Consider the following 19,291-nt stretch of genomic DNA (forward strand, 5'->3'; position numbering starts at 1 on the left):
TCTCAAGACTATTTGTGGGGAAAAGACCAATTTAAAGTTTGGAGCTTTATTTGGTTTGTTTAGGATAAAATATGAAAGTTTTGACCATTTTTTAGATTCTGACTTTAGAAACTATTTCCCTTACCACTTAGATATTAAAATATTATTAAACCTTACTAAATCTAATAAAAAAAATTGGACATAATTTGGATTGACTTGGTCCAGGTGTACCAAGGAGTTCCAAAGCAGAAGCAATACTATGGTTGGTGGTGATGCCAGCTGTGGTGGATTGCTTTAGATTCATAATCCAGAAAAACTGCCTTAAAAGCTGCCACAATGCCATTATCATCAGCACCATTGTTGTTTTTAAATGACAGGGTCTGGTTAGTCTTCAAGCTTACTTCTACTGCAGTTGGCAGATTGAATGCCTCTCATTCATACATGCATCATCCTCAGGTGCTGAACATTTGATTTGAATTCGGGTAGGAGGAAGATAAAAAAAAAAGTTTTAAATAATTTGAAAATACATAAATTTTTACTTTCTTCAAACTCATTTTTACTTATTTTTCATATTTTATATAAAAATTAAATAAATTAAAAATATATACATTTTAAAATAATTTTAATTATATTTTTTATTTTTTATTTTTCATAATAAAACTAAACATAAAAAAATTATTTCCTTAAACATTCTTTTTCTTTAATATTTTTCAAAAACCAAATATAATGTAAGGGTGGGTACCTTTAAAAAAAGCCAAAGTTAGGATACCCACCAAGTGGATGATTAGAGTTACCTCAAAGGATGACTAGAGTTGAAGTGGGGCTTGACCTAGAGATTGAGAAAGAGCTATAAGTTGAACTTGTGCTAGAAAGGAGGAAAAATCAGAGAAGTACTTACTCAATGGATAGGAGCAATTAGGGGTTAAAGTGGGGATGGGAGTCTGGGACTAAAGATTGATCGAGAACTACAAGTGAACTTGCACCTACCTCAAGGAACGACTAGAGTTAAAGTGGGGCTTGAACTATAGATTGAACAAAAGCTACAAGTTGAACTTGTACAAGAGAGGATGAGAAATTAGACGAGTCCTTACTCAAAGGATGACTAGATCTAGAGAATGACTTGAACTAAACGCTAAGAGGGTAACTTCATGACTTAAAAGTGAATTAAAAACTTTATTAAATATATTAAATATGTTTGTTAAAGTAATTCAATATCATCATTTAAAGTTAAAAATTACTTTAAATATTAAAAAAAATAATTTATTTATTTTCATTAATCTCATTTTTTTGGTTAACCTTATTTGTGCACATTTAATAAAAGTATATTTAACAAACGTAATTCTACCTTCATGATTCTATTTTATAATAAATATTTTAAAGTTATCTTGTAAATATATAATATTTTAAATATGAATGTTTAATAAATAAATTTATTGTTTAAGATTAATAAAAATAAATATTAATTAAAAATTTTAATAGTAAACATTAATTATAACTAATAAAGGTAAATAGGCTAATTTTATCAAATGATTTTAACACTTAAAATAAAATAATAAGTAATTAGTTTTAATTGAATTTAAGTCATTAAATAATAAAAATTAAGTTTTACCAAACGCTCAAAACCTGAACTCAAATTAGAGTGGAGAAACGAGGGGCATGAGGCTTGAACTAGAGCTCGAAGCAAAAGTTCTCATCGTAGGACGACTAAAGCTAGAGTGGGGTTGGATTTAAAGCTTGAACCAAAGCTATATGTTGAACTTCAACAAAAAGGAGGAGAAATTAGGGGAGTCCCTATCCAAAGGACTCGATAAGAGCAAAAATGTGGTTTAAACTAGAGCTTGAATTTGAAAGATGGAGAAATCAGAGGAGTACCTATCTAAAGGACGATTAGGGCTAGAGTGTGGCTTGAGTAGAAATTAGAGGAGTACCCAGCCACAGGACGACTACAGCTAGAGTGTGACTTGAGCTAGAACTTCAACCTGAGTTAGGGGTTGAACTTGAATTACAGAGGAAAATGCAAAGATACACCACATATAAACCAGGGAGTATTCAATGAAACTTGGAAATTTTCTAATATTTTCTTATTTAACTAAGCATAACTAAAAACCCTAATTACCATCTAATTATCAAATTTCTAACACTTACATAATTAATCATTATAAAATATTTATTATTATAATAAATTTTGGTATTTTGGAATATTTAGAAAAGCAAACATCCTCATAAATTCTTGTGTTCCTCCTCCCTTCACACATTTCCCAATAGGAAACCTTGTATGGTATTTCACTAATGACATGTTTACTAAACCTTTTTATAAAAAAATGAAAGGAAAATACATGAGAAGAAATCAGAATCAAGAATTTAAAAATCGACAGAATTATAACTTTTGTAAAGACTGAGAATGACTTACAATTTGACCATGCAAGAATGTTAGGCTTATACAACTAAAACAAAATTTCAACTACAAGTGTATAAAAATTGATAATCAAATAAGTCCGTATGCATGTCAATCATGTAATTTAATATATCAATATGCTTTTATTTTTGAAGAACATATCATTAATTTTTAATTTCATTATATTACTATTAATTAAAATAATGAATGGAGATGACTGCTTTCATTTCATTCCTGAGGAATCAACTACATACTTCTAACTAAAAAACACCATAGAGTGCCAAAACTGGTAGAGAAAACACATCCTCATCTAAATAATCCAAGTCATAACTCAACAAAAATGCAGTTCTACTAATCCCAAGTTGGCAAAAAATAATGCAATTATACCACAAAATCAAACATATAGCATCACAGTTCTGGTGTCCTAAAATGACCCCATGCCCGAAGCTGCACCGTGCTCATCCTGTCAAGATTAAGGGGTTTTTATCCTTATGCAAGTGGTATCTTTTGCATAGTTTCTCCAGAGTTCCAACTGGATGCTGCATTGAATTCAGCTTTGTGTCCATAAACATGCTCTGCAAAACAACGAGTACATGAGATTCCGAAGCTAAAACCTCCAAAGGGTTCAGGAGCTCTGAAATAAACAACTCACAGCCTACCTGGTAGTCATCTCCATATTTCTCAACCAGCTTAAGGACATGAAGACGCTGTATGGTGGTTAGTGGTTTCAAAGCCGCATTTTTTCCATCTCTTCTCTTCTTCCCAAGTGCCGACTTCAAATCTATACATCCCAAGTATAATGTTATCAACAATGAGCAAGAAAGGCCAGGAAGATACAGTTTCACAAAAGAGGTGACTGTATAGTCAACACAACACTCACCCTCCCACTTCGATCCAGCATAAGGATATTAGAGTGCAGCCAATAGCCAGGGAGCATTGCTCTCGATTTAATCCAAAGATTTAGGTTATGTTTGGTTCCCAAAAATTTGAGGAAAAATGCGAAGGAAAGAAAATAGGAAGGAAAACTAGAAGGAAAAAGAAAAGTAAAGAAAAAGAGATTGAAGTCAATAAATTAATTTTACATGCTACTTCAAACCCATTTCACTTATTTTAATTTTTGTATATAAAGATTAATAATTTGAAAATACATAAATTTCTAACTGATTTTAATTATATTTGACTTTCTTTTGTATTTTTTATAGTACAATCAAATATAAGAAAATCATTTTCTTTAACATTTTTTTTTCTTTTTTTAGTATTTTTTGGGAACCAAATATAAAAATAGGACATTGCTTATGGCATTCCATTTTAAAGTTTAAGTGGTACTCAATAGATTCATGCTCATCTAAATACAAAAGCATGATAAAATATAATGTAACTCAAACAAAGAATGATTTGAATGGCATAATAGGCAAGTTAGATATAGAAAAGGCCTATGACCATGTGAATTGGGCCTATTTGCTAGAAATTCTTGACAAAATGGGGTTTGGTAAAAAATGGATCAGTTGAATCAATTGGTATCTATAGTGAGATTTTTGGTATTGGTGAACGAAACTTGCACAAGTTTCTTCAAAGTTTTAGGGGTTTAAGGCAAGGGAATCCCAAATCCCCTTATATTTTTGTTTTAGCTATGGAGGGGCTCAGTTGTTTGTAGAAGAGGGCAAAGAAAAGAGGCAAAAGTGAGTTCATAGAAAATACGCTTATTTTTTGCGAAAAGAATCAAGAACAAGTGGTTTATCTTAGTTGGATCTTTATGTATGTGGTTTGGAGTCTTATCAAGTTTAAAGATTAATCCGCAAAAGAGCGGGTTAATTTCGGCAAGCAATATTCCTAATGCGAAGGAATTTGCGTCTCAAATGGGTTTCAGGAAAGGGAAGCCACCTAACATATATTAGGGCCTCCCTTTAGGGGCATCTTGTAAATCGATGACTTGTTGGCATTTGAGGGAGGAGAGAGTCCACAAGAGGTTTTGTTCATGTGGAAAAGACACTATCTCTCTAAAGGTGGGAGGCTTCCTCTTATCAAAAGCACTCTTTCAAGTCTACCCATTCATCAAATGTCTTTTCATGTCATGTCCAAAAGAGTAAGCATAAGGCTTGAGAGGATTCAAAGGGACTTCTTGCGAGATGGGGGTTCTTTAGAGAAAAAGCCGCATCCAATGAGATGAGATGTTGTTTGTATGGAGAAAAGTGATAGAGTAGTTGGTAGTAAGTAGAAAGCTTTCAATCCTAATAAGGCACTATTGGGAAAGTGGTTGTGGAGGCTTGCATTCGAAAATGAGACTCCTTGGAAAAGAATTATGTTGGGAAGTATGGGGATGAGGAGGAGGGTTGGTGTTCTAAGGAAAGTAGGAAGAGTTTTAGGGTAAGGTTGTGGAAGGCCATTAGAAGTGGGTAAGGCATCATTAGCAAAAGAACCTCTTTCGGAGTGGGCAATGGTAGAAGGGTGAGGTTTTAGAAAGACATCCGGTGTCATGATTCAACTCTAAGAGAATCTTTCTTATTATATTCCATATCCTTGAGAAAGGCAACTTGGGTAGTGGATGATTGGGACCATCACAAAGAAGGTGGGCTTTGGAATCCTCATTTCTCAAGGAATCTAAATGATTGGGAGTTGGAAAGGATTAAGGAGTTTATCTCAAGGCTCCACGGAAAGGTGGTGGGAAGGAATGAAAATGATAAGCTAGATTGGAAGGATAATAAGAAAGGGAAGCTTATACTAAAATCCTTCTACTCTTTTCTAGAGCAAGAAAAAACGGCTACTTTCCCTTTGAAGGCTATTTGGAACCCGATGGTCCTAGCCAAAGTAAGTGTTTTTGTATAGGAAGCTTCTCGAGGAAAGGTTTTAACGTTGAACCAGTTGTAAAGAAGAGGATTTTTTTTTTTATAGGTAAAGATAATTCATTAAGAGCCAAAAGGCTAGAGAAAGGGTATACACGAAGTATACTAAGATACAAAGAGGCAAAAAACAAAAAGATAAACAAGCCTGACCCTTACCTGGTGGCTAGCCAATCTACAAAATCTATCAAAGAGAGAGTGTGTTCCTCTATATACACCCTAACCCAATTCACAAAAGTGTACAAAAAAATGGATTTAATATCTTGGTCGTTCCTTTCAATATCATCGAAGGCCCTCCTATTCCTTTCTTTCCAAATGGTCCACATCAGGCAGAGGGGGGCAGCTCTCCAAGCTTTCTCCTTTTTCTTGCCCACAAAAGATCCATGCTATCCTAGGAGGTTTCTTATCACAAAGGAGTGCATCACCCATTGCACCCCAAAAAGAGAGAAGATCAGAAGCCATAACATTCTAGCCTTCTCACAAAACAAGAGAAGGTGATCTGTGGTTTCCTCCTCATATTTGCACAAAAAGCACCTGTTGGGGATGCTCCAATCAAATCTCTTCAGGCGGTCAGTGGTGAGTAGCCTGCACCAGGCCACCTCCCAACCAAAGAAGCTAGTCCTAATTGGAACCCAAGGCGTCCAAATAGTTCTAGCCGGGAAGGGGGGCTTGATGCCCCTTGAGAATGAGCTATAGGAAGACTTGACAGAAAAGGTCCCATTCTTGTTCTCTTTCCATCGGAGCAAGTCATTCTAGCTGTAAAGAAGAGGATGATCTCTAGTGAACCGATGTTTTCTTTTTATGGAATAGAAAGACATGGTTAGCCACATTCTCCTTCATTGTGTCCAAGCACAAGGCATATGGAGATTGTAATTCTCCTTGTTTGGGGTTACATGGGTAATGATGTTTGGTAAAAGAGACTATTAAAGTGGCGTGGATCCTTTGTGGGTAAAGCATCGAAGAAGGTTTAGAGGGTAATCCCACTGTATATTTTTTGGACAATGTGTAAGAAGAGGAACCAAAAATCTTTTAAAAGTAAAGAAATGTTTGTTATTTCACTAAAACTCTCATTTCTTTATAATCTTTTGTTATTGGTGCAAGCATACATAGATGGAGGCTCCTTAACAATGTTAGATTTTATAGACAGGTTAGATTTGTCTTGAAGGTGCTATTTTTTTTTGTTGCCCTTTTCTTGTTGCTTTCCAGACTGTATAACTTTGGTGCACCTTCAACTAGCACTTATAATATATTTATTTGGCTTACCTATTAATATGTGTGTGTTTGTGTGTGTGTGTGTGTGTGTGGTAACTCAACAAATTAGTTAAGTAAAAAAGCAAATATTTCCCTCTGCAACCATTCTTCAATCACATGAAACAGAGAATGCTTGTCCACACACTTGGTTTAATCAGAAATGCGGAGACAGAAAGTGATTCTTCATCTTATTCTAATGTTTAGGCAGTCTTTTCTCGGACACCCTAATTCCTAAATGCAAATGAAGCACTAACCAAGAAAAGGCACACCACACTTTTACTGACAGATTGAATCTCAGCATCTCAAATATGAGCCAAAGAGATGGGAGTTGAGCCTCAACTTAGCTTCTCATGTTAGAATAATCAGTTCGGAATATAGTAAAATTGAGAATCAGGCGTTCTGTAACCCATACGTTTGAAACAAGCTACCATACGTTCGAAACAAACTACAATAAGGATTATAGTAATAAGAAAAGGTGAGACTAACCAAGTTTTGGGCCCCAAAGGGTGAAAAGTAAGCTGAATTTCATACTATTCTATCCCAATAAGTTGAATTCCAATGGTATCAAATCAGAATTTTTCTTTGGCTCCATTATTATCCGAGAAAACCAATTTCTACAAAAATTTTGTTTCATATATGTAAAACAAACAATGAATTCCTAAAAAAATAATTATTTGAAAACAATTTCCCCTCGAAACAAACCCAGACCCAGATTATTTTCAACAAATTCCAGAAGTTTTCCATCAGAACCATAAACCCAGAAACATTCGAAGCCCTAAATAGTAATACCCATTATAGCAACACTTAGATAAGAAACTCACCATCCTCTTCCTGATCGCTGCCAGAATCGAGAGGCTCGAACTCCGAGACGGCCGCATCGGTGGAATCTGACGGCGGCGGCGGCGGCGGCTGAGGGACTTGGAGAGAGTCAGTTTCGATAATCTGAGGAGTGCGAGATCGGACGCCGAGCAAATTAGGGTTCGAGACGACGCCGTATGACTTGTAGTTGCGAATGACAGTGCCTTGGTCGTCCCATTTGGGATCGGAGGAATCACCGATTAGGGCACGGAGCTTAGGCGGGACAGAGAAGGCTGGCTTGAATATTCTAGGGTTCTTCCTCGGCAGGGCCACTTGCACCTTGGACTTCGATCTCTTGTACTTTCTCCGTGACCCTGCCATCTCCCTCTCTCAAACTCTCTCTTGGGCAAGCGCGAAGACGAGGGCTTTAGCAGGGTTTAAGGCTTTCAGATATTTATCAGGCCATTTTTCTTTTCTTATTACATAATAGGGAACAAAAATTACTTTAATTAGATTTTTTAATCAAATTATTTGGTTAAGAGCATGTCTTATAAAATTATTTTCCGGTTAGTTATAAAATGTTAAAATTAGAAGCTTATATAACTAAAATAATTTTAATAGATACCAACTAAAATTAATTATAATAAGAATGTCTTTGATTCATAAATATTAGGAAAAAAACCGTTATGTAAGGCTATGTATGAGGCTTGTTCTTAACAACATTTTATGATTATCAATTATTTTTAAAACCAATTTTTTGAGAATTATTATTAAATTATAATTAATTGAATAATTAAACCAACATAGAGTGTGTGATATTCCACATTGGATAAGGAGAAAATTCATAATGTTGTATAAATATGGATTTTTTACATGTGTTTTAAAATCGTAAGAGTCCCTTTAAGTTCAAAACAAATAATATTTATAAAGTTGGATGAGGAAAAGTCGTGAAGGCCCCTTTGATCCTATCTACACCTTTGGTTACAAATTTGAGTGCAGTTCCAATAAAATAAGTTTAATAAGTTTGAGTGTGGGTCATTACAAAATAAGTTTGAGTGCCCCTTTGATCCTATCTACACCTTTGGTTACAGATTTAAGGTTACAGATTTGAATGTAGTTCCACTGGTTTGATCCTATTTACACGTTTAAGGTGAAGGTTGTTACAATAGAACCCCTTTGATCTTATCTACATGATTGAATATGTGTTATTACAAAATAAGTTTGATTTAGTTCATTCATTCATTTTGGGACTCAAATTGAATCAATAAATTTCTAATTTTTTTAAGAAAACGAACTTAAATAAGTTTTTATTAGATTCAACTCATTTGGGTTTAACAATTCCCTTAATTTTTGACCCATGATTAAAACTACAAAGAAAAAATTAAATATAATTATACATTTTCAAACCCTTTATTTCTCAAAAGTTGATTAAGTTTGAATAAATATATCATTTATCTTCACTTAAAAAATAAAAATAAAAATCCTTGCTATCTTCTTTGTAAAAAGACTTTTAAACTCCAAACAGCATCTTAGAAGTTAGAACTTTCATTTTCTAATTTGATAAAATATATATATATATATATATATATATATATATATATATATATATATATATATATATATATATATAATTAAACATTATAATCAACCTTATATCCATTGCATTCTAAAAATTAAATTTTAAAAATATTATTTACAATTTTTTTATCACATTAATCTTTTTTAAAAACAGGCTCATGGTCTTTGATAGGATCCAAAAAAATTGTACTCTGCAATCAACTACTATGTCTCCAATGGAAGCACTGCTTTTGCTTATTCCATCATCACGAATTTTCCCAGGAATCATGGTTTTCATGAGAAGCAAACAGATTTAAACTGGTGACAACAACATTGTTATTATTAATTAGCTCGTTAGCAGACACCCAATTCTGGAAACAAGCTCACAATAATACCGTAACTCATCAGAACCATTTCAACTGATGATACTAAAGTATCTTATAGAGATCAATATGGTACAACATCACTAATTAATAACAAAGCTACGTAGTTTGACTTCGAACATGGATCATAAAAAATTTCTGTAGCTTTGAATAATGGGATGCTCAGAGCCAAATTCCAAGAATCAGAGACTGGTATTTTCCACCTAATTAGTAATTGATCCACATGCTGGTAGAGTTCCCATGGAAGGAATCCCCATGAAGATGTCTGGACAGCCTGAATGCTTGTTTGCTTACATTCCTGCTGAGCGGTTTGCATACTCCTGAACCAGTGCCCCAAACAGGGAATGCCTCTCCAGCAGGCGAGATGGTTTGTCGAATTCTTTGGCTCTACCTGTTCAGAAAAAAATGAAGAAATAAAGGGCCATCAGCTACAATTTTTGTTAGGATTCGTTGCTAACTGTGTAGATATTGTGCGTTTTAAGTTTAAGGAGTTTTCACGACTTTAAAACGTATTTATAAGATTATAGTAAGTCCATACATAGAAATTTTCCCTATGCAGACACAACTTCAAATCCTGTGGATGTTGTTCTGCATGGGAGTTCATCATGATATCGAGTCTCAATGCTTAAGGCATGAAATGAGCATCATGCCCTCAGAATGGGTCCTAGGGCATGGCAATCTTCGTTATAAAATTTACGTGAAGAAGGGTAAGGGAAAAAAGCACACACCTGCATCGATGACTAAGACCCTGTCGCAGTCCATGACTGTGGGTATCCTGTGAGCGATGCTGATGATTGTGCAGTTTGCAAAGTCTTCTCGGATGATCCTTTGAATCACAGCATCTGTTTGTGAATCAACAGAAGCAGTTGCCTCATCCAAGAACAAAATCCGGCTGCGCTTCAGCATTACACGCCCCAAGCAGAGAAGCTGCCTCTGCCCCACACTCCAGTTATCTCCATTGTCGACCACTGAGAAGAAGTAGAAGCGTTTTGGTAACTATCAGTCATTGAAAAGAAATGTTGAGGTAAAATTACAGTTGAAATACAAGTACCTAGTGAATCAAGTTTATCGGGTTTTCCAGCCACCACCTCTTTCAATTGACAGTGTTCAAGGCTCTGCAAAAGGATGAATCACACGAACAGATGAACTCATGCATCAAGTATCGTAAAATAGGCTGTACATGGTCATTGTTAGAAGAAGGGAATGGTATGTTTACCTGCCATATTTCTTCATCTGAGTACTGCCCAACTGGGTCCACGTTGCTTCTCACAGTTCCTTCGAAAAGAACGGGTTCTTGAGGAATGATGCCAAAGCGAGACCTTAGATCATGAAGCCCAAGCATGCCGATATCAATGCCATCAATGATAATCTTCCCCCCTGAAGGCTCCACCAACCTAAAGAACACCTGGACTAAAGTGGACTTCCCACTCCCTGTTCGACCAACAACCCCGATCTTCTCTTTCCCTCGAATGTTCAGAGTAATGCCTTTGAGCACCAGAGGACTGTTTGGACGATATCTAACCTGTTCCCGGAAAATTCAAGAAACTTTTAACACCCCAACACCTTTCATAAACTAATGACAAGTCCAGATTTTGCTAAATATATAATCAGAATGATGATCTTAGCTAGTTACCTGCAAGTCCTTGAGCTCCACATTGCCATGGGTGGGCCAATTTGGAGGAGGAAGACGGTCTTTGATCTGCCAAGCTGCTTCTGATGGAATGTTTGTGAATTGTTTTATCCTCTCAACAGAAACCATCTTGTTTTCCACAAAGCAGCTCATGTAAATGGCCCAGAACAGCACACTGTTGAGGGACAACCCGTAGGAGAGTGACAAGCCAACGTTCTCTGTGTCATTAGTATGTGTCAGTTCCCATTATAGAAAAACCGAAACCATTGGGAAGTGATTCAGAGATTTTCTTTCAGCTAATGAGAATAATATCATTCCCATAATGGTAGTATAAGCGTATACCTGGCTTTATAATACTGCTAGGCAACAAGATCATGAACATGGTTGAAAGACACATGATGAAGCTTCCAATCAGTTCTAAACGGAAGCCAAGCCACTCGTTGGATCCGTTGTTGTGGAAATCCATGCGCAAATTCTCATCCACCCGGTGAACATTTTCCTGTGTGAACCCAATCTGCTTCCTGAAACAGCGGATTGTCGTAACTCCAGAGATGCTTTCTGAGAAATGATGGATAACAGGCGCTTTCGTGATTGAGTCAAGGCGAGTTATTTCCCGAGATGATGCAATAAAGTATCCCTGCAAGTCAAAGAAACAGAAATTTTGATGATGGGTCCTTTTATATGTTTCATCACTCCAAGATTCCAATATAACTAGTGGCAAACCAAGAAAATTGCTCGTACCCGGTACCAAACATTCAGCCAACCAAGTGGAATTAATAGGAATATCGTTGGCCAGGCATATTGACAAGTGATGATGATGATACTGAGCAGCGTGATGTACATGGCAAGGGTTACGGCCATAAAAAAGGGTACAAAGAGATCAACATTGGTTTGATCTGTCGATGCCTGCAATGGAAAAATACACATTTCATAAGTCTAAACTTCCTCAATTAACATAATCAGATGTTCATATTCTAATTCAGCCTCCGAATTCTTACCCGACTAAGGATTCTTCCCGAAGGTGTTGTGTCAAAGAACGACATGGGTGCATGCAGAATGCTGTGAAGAATTTGCGAGAAGAAAATCTGTGCTGTCTTAAGCCCCAGCTTTGTGACAGTAAATGATCTGATCACTATCAACAGGACAGAAACAGCAGCAATAATTGAATAGTTGGTGATGAACAAAGATGCGTTGAATGACTTAGCATGCTTTTCTGAAGTTTCATATGCTAGCCAGTAATCACTGGCCATGAGAGACCCCTGCCATGCCAGAGACAGTAGCAACACTCCTGCTAATCCCGACCACCCATAAGCCTCAGTACAGTATTGCTTGTACACTTGAAAGCTGACTTTTCCGGTTTCCCTCTCCTCATCTTTGATTAGCTTAGAAGATTCTTTATTGGACTTGGATTGGTCTCCAGACTTGTCTACACCATTGGCTTCCCCATGGTTGGAAAAGGGTTGAGGAGATTGTGGTAGTTTGGGTGAATTCTCACTGGTGATGGCAGGGCCTGCTTCTTCTACAAGTTCCATGGAGGTTTCATGGGCAGCTACTAGTGCTTTAAAATCCATGCCAGATTCTAGTAGATCGTTGTACTTTCCTGATTGGACGATCATCCCATCTCTCATCACCTGGGTTTGAGTAGCAAATTTAGAAAAGTATGTCATTTTTTTCCTGTAAGATTGAACAATAAAATGGATATTTGAAAACAAAATCACACTCACTAAGATAAGATCAACATTGTGCAGGAAGTCGACTTGATGGGTGACGAGCAAGATGGTCTTGTTTCTGAGAGCTCCCCTAACACATTCCTGCAAAGGGTATGAAGAAGTTGGTTACATTTCATGATTTACAAGAAGCAACCAATTTGTTTCTATTTGTAAACGTTGTCACCTTGAATATATCGGTCCCAGTGTGAGCATCCACAGCGCTAAAGACATCATCAAGAAGATAGACATCACAATCCTGATAAACAGCTCTTGCAAGTTGAATGCGCTGCTTCTGGCCGCCACTGAGGTTGATGCCACGCTCTCCAATCTCAGTTTGATCTCCATACTCCATCATTTCCAAGTCTTTCTCCAAGCAACAGACCCTGATAACTTCCCTGTATTTCTCTCTGTTCATTGGCAAACCAAACAGGATGTTCTCCTGAATGGTCCCGTTCTGGATCCATGATGTCTGTGCGACATAGGCAGTTGTCCCACAAAGCCTGACCTGTTAAAGAAAAGGGAGATCAATTCAATGATAGAACCATCAAATAGAGGCATGTAACCATCAACATTTTGTGAATGATCATCAATACAAACCAGTTATTGACAGAAAAAGGTAACTGAGGAAAGGAAAAGACAATGGACACTCAACAATTTGGAATTCATACCTGTCCCGATATTTTATGCATCTCACCAAGAACTGAGGCCAGAAGAGAAGATTTCCCCGACCCAACTGTCCCAACAATAGCTGCAAGCTCCCCTTTCTTGATCTCAAAATTCAAATTTCTCAAAACTTCCTCTTTCCCTTCATCATCCCAACTAAACACCCCATCTTTCACCTCCACAGCAATTCTACCATCACAACTCTCCTCCCTCTCTACTGAACTCTCCACCAATTCCCTACTTGTCATGTACTTATCCAACCTGGCCAGTGAGATCATTGCTTGTGAAATTGAGATCATAGACTGTGGGAAGGCCCTGATTGGCTCCTGCAAGATTTTAAAGATTGACGTTGTCGTGAACACTGTCCCTGCATCAAGCTGGACGCCCAACATGATCGCAGTAGCAAATGTGAAAGCCGATATCATTAATGGTGTTGACCACATTACAATAATATTGCCTGAGATCGAGTACATAAACTTGGTAAGCCATCCAAATTCAGATTCGCGAAAAGATTGAATTCTCTTATTGAAGTGCTCTTCCCACGCCTGGAACTTGATAACGCGCATGTAATTGAGCATCTCATTAGTTGCCTTCATTCTCAAATCACGATTTTTCATCACATTGTGTTGGAATCTGTTGTTCCTTCGAGTGCCCATCAGAACAAACAAAAGAACCGCAAAAATTCCGATTACTGCTGTGATCATGGCACCACCAAGTTTATTATAAAGAAGCACTAAGGCAACAGTCACTTGCAAAGGCATCAACCATATGGCATGTAGCTGAAGCATCATATCAGAGAGCTGCTGAGCATCAACAGCCATATAATTCACAATTTGTCCAACCCCATGATCCTGCCGAGCAGAGCATGATAGCCTCAGGCCTTTCCTGTATAATGAAGTGATGAGAGTGGATCGGATAAGCATACCGAGCTTCTGAGAGTTGAAATTAAAATGGTGAGATGTTAAAACCTCCACGGTTTTCGCAATGAGGAGAATCAATACAAGGTAGTATCCTTCATAAGGGGAGCTTCTTTTCCCTGACGTGAAATCAACAAATCTTTGGATGAGAAGAGGCCCCACATATATAACACAGAGACGAACAATTGCCAGAAAGGCAGTGAAAGCAACCTCCCTCCAGAAACACCGGAACAGTGTGGTTCTAACCGGGTGATTCAATTTTTCATGCGGCTTAGGCCAGTTCGATTCAAAGAGTTCTGACATTCTTTCAGCTCGATGTTCTGGCGAAAGGGATGGGATTTCATCAATCTTGAGTGGGGATTTGTAGCCTTTACCCAGTAAAGGATTCATCCAAAGCCAAAAAGCTTTAGACAAAATAGAAGCTGAAGCAAAGCCAGTTACATTGGATTTTCCCAGAAGAGGTTCATACAATTTCTCTTCCACATCCATTACTGGTTCAGATTCTCTGTCAACTGTAATCCCAGTTGATCCTCTGATACCAACAAGTAGAAGAACAACTGATAATGGAAAAGTAACCAAAGTGACAATATCATCCAATCTCAAATTGGAAGCCTCGAATCCTTCCACGAAGAAGATTCGAATAATCCCAGAAGTGGTAAACAATGAACTGATGATGAAGCTTACAACCCAGAAAATCCGAAGCGATAATGGATGGGTGACAGCTTGGAATCTCTTCTCATGGGCAATTAAGATGGTAATGAGAAAATGGGTTATAGCTTCAACCAACCAGAAGAGGGCATCAATTAACTTCCATGGCATCTGGGCACCTCTAGCAAAGGCCAAAATGCATAGAAATCCATGGCAGACAGCTAGAAGAGCTGTTGCAGTGAGAGTGAGTTTAAACCAAAGAGTAGTTCTAAGAAGAGCTCTGTTATTTCTGATGAGGGGCTTGTTAATGGCGGAGCTGGAGCGGCCATTGGAGATGAATCTGGAATAGAGCTTTTGAACGGAAAATGCAATGAGGGTGAGCAAGAAGAGGAGATCAATGGAAGATAAAAGAGCTCTCTGAGGACATGGAGAGAGGAAGATGAATCTCAGCCATTGAAGTATCAATGAAAAAGGTGTTTCCCCTGAGGATGCTATCACTGAGCTTGAACATGAGAGGGTGGTGATCCAAGAAGCAGAAGACATCTTCACGAGCTTGAAATGAAACCAAACAATACAATCCTTGATTTATTTTTGGTTCACACCAATCTCAATTCCCCCAATTCCTGAGAAAATGATGGAAAATATTCATGTTAATCCACAAGAAAAGAAAAAAGTAGCACAGCCATACAAGAACCCACCGCACATGATAAAAAAAAAAAAAAAAGACATCATCTGACTCAACCAACCTCCTCTTACAAAAAACCAAAACAAAAAAAACAAAAAGATTTCAAAAGGCATACCAGCAAAATATGATTCAACTCCATTTAAGCAACCCCATAAACAAAACCCAATAGATAAATGAATTTAGAAAAAAAAAAAAAAATGGTAAAGAGTCACTTTGATTGAACCAACCCCATGAAGGATTGCATCCTTTCGATATGGAAAGCCAGGGGGAGCATTAATGATGAAGAAATAATACTAGAATGAATCATAATCAAGAACGTAATGAGGACTTTTACGAAATTTGAAAAAGGAAAAGTTTTTATTTAAAAAAATTTTAAAAAGATAATGCTAAATCCAGCTATGATGGGGGAGAAAAAGACCAACCTATACTACTTTTCTCAGGGTAGAGAAAAGAGAAATCAATTTCCCTTTTGGTTTAGACTTTTGTGGTTGCCACAATCTTCTTCTTTAACTCAAAAGAGCCACGAAAGCTCTGAGAAAAAAAGGGAAAAAGAAAAAAGAAGAGGCACACCGGGAGTTCAATACACCAACTGGGAATTGATCGGACGTTCAAAAAACAATATCAATTGGGTTTTCACAGTCAGAGAAGTTCAACCCAGTAGCAGAAAGCTTGTGTTGGGCAAGAATCAGTATATTTATGAAAAAAACTACCAAAAAAGAGAAAAAGTAAACAAAAACTGTACTGCAGCAAGAAAAAACCCAAAAATAAACCAAAAAAGACGAAAACATTTAAGAGAATGGTAACAAAAAGAAGATCAATAAACCCAGAGCAGCAAGCAGAAGCAGAAATGCTGAGAAAATGATTCTTCATTCACGTACAAACGTGTAACTACGTACAGCATTCAAATGGAAACGTGGCACCCCTACCTCCCTGTACTCTCTCTCTCCTCCGAGAAAATCACTGGGCTTCCGCAAGAGAGCGGGGAGGAAAAGGAGAGAATGTGGAGAGAATTGGAATATCGGCCATAGGAATGGCGAGCTTTGTAGGAAAGATAACGGAGGGACAGTGACGGCAATGGAAAAAAATTGGATTCATTATTTTATCTTATATTTTTATGAACAATCAACGCATTTCTATTGACTATTGAGGCAGCATACAAATTTGTAGCATTCAGGGAAAATGGGTTGTCAATAATATTATTTTTAATCAAATATTTAATATTATTTCTCTTAGCAAATTAGGCAAATTTAGCAAAATTTACTCTTTTTCATAAATTAAATTATTTAAATCCACTTTTTAGCAATATGTTATACAATAAAAAAAATTAAAAATTAAAATTGAAGCTATTTAAATAATTTCAAGTGATTTTCAATATTTTTAATATAATTTTAAATTTTTTATTAAATATTTAATTTTTATTAAATTTATTCGTAACACGTGGTTAATATTGACCCGTGAGTCAGTAATGGACGGCTGTTTGTAAAAAAGCTCTGCCAATTCCACGCGCTCTGTGTATCGTGGCTCGCTCTCCTAAAACACGTCAGCTAAAATATGCGTAGTTCGGATATAGCGCGGAAAAGCGCGTGGTGAAAGGGAGTCAACCAGAAGTAATAAATACAGAAGTGGGGCCCAATATGGACATTGTCAGCTTGTCCTTGTCTTCATCACTGAATTCCTTGGCGGCGAGTGTGAACGGGTATGCAAACTTGTACATAGTATATTATGTTATTAACTATTTAGACGAGTATAGGTACTACTGCCAAGGATAGCCGCCACGAAACAAAGCAATTTAATTCGCCACCTCATGTTGCGTGGTCTATTATCTCATGGTGTAACAAATAAAGAAAAAAATATTATTATTATATGGAAAGTCTCTTTCCAAATATCTTAATAAAATTTTAATAGTATAAAAAAAATTCTATTAAAATTACCAACATGTCCAATTTCTATTAAAATTGGTCTTTGTGATTTTGTCAAACGACAACATCATCTTTGTGGAAATAATTTGCCATGGACTAATATAAAGGTCACCAGGGAAATATTTTGGAACTAGGCGACGAAGGCCCGAACTTTCAGGCTAATAATCAAATGAACGTTGAAGCAATTTCAATGATGATTACCATACCAAATAAATATCTCGGATTTTTCAAATCATTGAATCAAATTTTAAATGTTTTTCACTTGGGAGTCATTCAAAGATGACGCGTGTTTTGTTACCTAAACACAAGGAATGGTAATGGAGTAGGTTCGGAATGGGCCATCCCATCACAATCTTGCTCCGTTAACACATTCCCATTACCATTTAAAAAATTAAATGGGGCAGAATGTTTATGATAAATTATCGTACTTATCTCGTCCCGCCTCATTTAACTTTTTTTTGAATTTTTTTTAAGTTACTTTTAAATTTTTTAATTATATTAAAATAAATATATTTTATAAATAATTAAATAATTATATTTTTTACAACTTATTTTATTAAATATATTTTATTATTATTTATATATTAAAAATAGTAAAATAAAATTTTAAATTAAATTAATTTTAAATTTTAAATTAAATTAAATTTTAAAAATAATGTTATATATAATCGGGACGGGGTATACCCAAACCCACCCCGGGTTTTTAAAAAAAATCTCAAACCCGTTTATTAAAATTGAATTCCGTCCCATTAGGGGCGGGGCAAGGCCGGTACCCGAAAAAACCCACCCCATTGTCATCCTTAGGCAACACCTTTGCTATAAACGGTTTTTAAAGACAATTTAAAATATTTTTTGGAAAAATATTTTCATGAAATATTTTTAAAAACTTTGAAAAATCACTTTTAATGTTTTTTTTTAATATTCAAAAAAAAACTTTTATCCAAGACAATTTGAATAGAAACACATTCAAATGCATTGTAAAAAACATTTTCAAAGAAAAGTCATACATTTGATCAAATTTAGAAAAATATTAAAAATCACTTGTAGTGGCATTTGATATGTGACTCTTCCAAAAACTTTTTTTGAATAAAACACTTTCACTGAGTCCATACCATGGTGGTATTTGTTTTGTTACTTAATAGAAAAAATTAAAACATTTTGTTTTTTTTATTCATTTAAAAGTAACCTATTGATATTATTCAATATAACTAAATTGAACTTATTAATAAGAATTTCACTTTAATTATATTGGATGATGTCAATAAGTTATTTTTAATTGAATAAAAAATACCAAATATTTTAACTTTTTTTATTCGGGCAAAAAACAAAAATCACTTATGTTTGATTTATAAAAAACTTAAGAGAAAATACAAAAAATAAAAATAAAACAAAAGAAAAAATAGAAGGATATAAAAAGCAAAATAAATAAATAAAAATATAAGTCTAAATTTTTTAAATTTAATAAATTATTTTTATATATTTCTTTTACTTATTTATTTTTATTGTAACAAGATTAAATGAATTAAAAATATGTATAAATTTTAAATTAATTTTAATTATATTTAATTTTTTTATAGTAAAAACAAATATGAAAAAACAAATTTTATTAATATTCTATGAGAACTAAATATCGCCCAAAAGTTTTTCTAATAAAAACTTCATCAAATGCAATGAGATTTCCTATTTTTGTTTTTAAAACTAAAAAATAATAATAGTTTTATATAATATATAAAAACTTTTAAAAACAAAAATTTAATAGTTTTAAAATATATTTAGAAGAATTAAGGTCTAAAAAAGTTTAAATATCCCATATTTTAAAATTTTAAAAACATAAGATAAATCTATAATTCCATACAAGATTTAATTTTTATATAGAATGTGTTATTATTTTTTATTTTTTATTTTATTTTATTTTTCAAA

General features: G+C 35.3%; 2 protein-coding genes across 3 annotated transcripts; both read right to left on the reverse strand.

Moving 5' to 3' along the window:
* Positions 1–2,569: 2,569 nt before the first annotated feature.
* LOC117917290 (nucleolar protein 16) lies at positions 2,570–7,685 on the reverse strand. Its single transcript, XM_034833512.1, has 3 exons — positions 7,284–7,685; positions 3,034–3,155; positions 2,570–2,949 (listed from the first exon to the last, which is right to left on the reverse strand). The coding sequence occupies exons 1-3, from the start codon at positions 7,639–7,641 to the stop codon at positions 2,833–2,835; spliced, it is 597 nt and encodes a 198-aa protein (XP_034689403.1). The 5' UTR covers positions 7,642–7,685; the 3' UTR covers positions 2,570–2,832.
* A 1,444-nt stretch (positions 7,686–9,129) lies between these two features.
* Positions 9,130–16,507, reverse strand: LOC117917369 (ABC transporter C family member 4). 2 transcript variants are annotated; one of them, XM_034833613.1, is made up of 12 exons: positions 16,379–16,507; positions 13,208–15,390; positions 12,724–13,044; positions 12,555–12,641; positions 11,829–12,461; positions 11,572–11,736; positions 11,173–11,467; positions 10,834–11,048; positions 10,417–10,722; positions 10,252–10,315; positions 9,929–10,168; positions 9,130–9,591 (listed from the first exon to the last, which is right to left on the reverse strand). In XM_034833613.1, exons 2-12 carry the CDS (start codon positions 15,308–15,310, stop codon positions 9,491–9,493), a joined length of 4,530 nt encoding a protein of 1,509 aa, XP_034689504.1. In that variant the 5' UTR covers positions 15,311–15,390; positions 16,379–16,507; the 3' UTR covers positions 9,130–9,490. The 2 variants fall into 2 exon arrangements, with proteins under 2 accessions (XP_034689504.1, XP_034689505.1); XM_034833614.1 differs by having other exon boundaries at positions 16,349–16,507.
* Between the last annotated feature and the right edge of the window lie 2,784 nt (positions 16,508–19,291).

This window comes from Vitis riparia, chromosome 7, assembly GCF_004353265.1.
Source record: "Vitis riparia cultivar Riparia Gloire de Montpellier isolate 1030 chromosome 7, EGFV_Vit.rip_1.0, whole genome shotgun sequence".
NCBI classification, from domain to species: domain Eukaryota; kingdom Viridiplantae; phylum Streptophyta; class Magnoliopsida; order Vitales; family Vitaceae; genus Vitis; species Vitis riparia.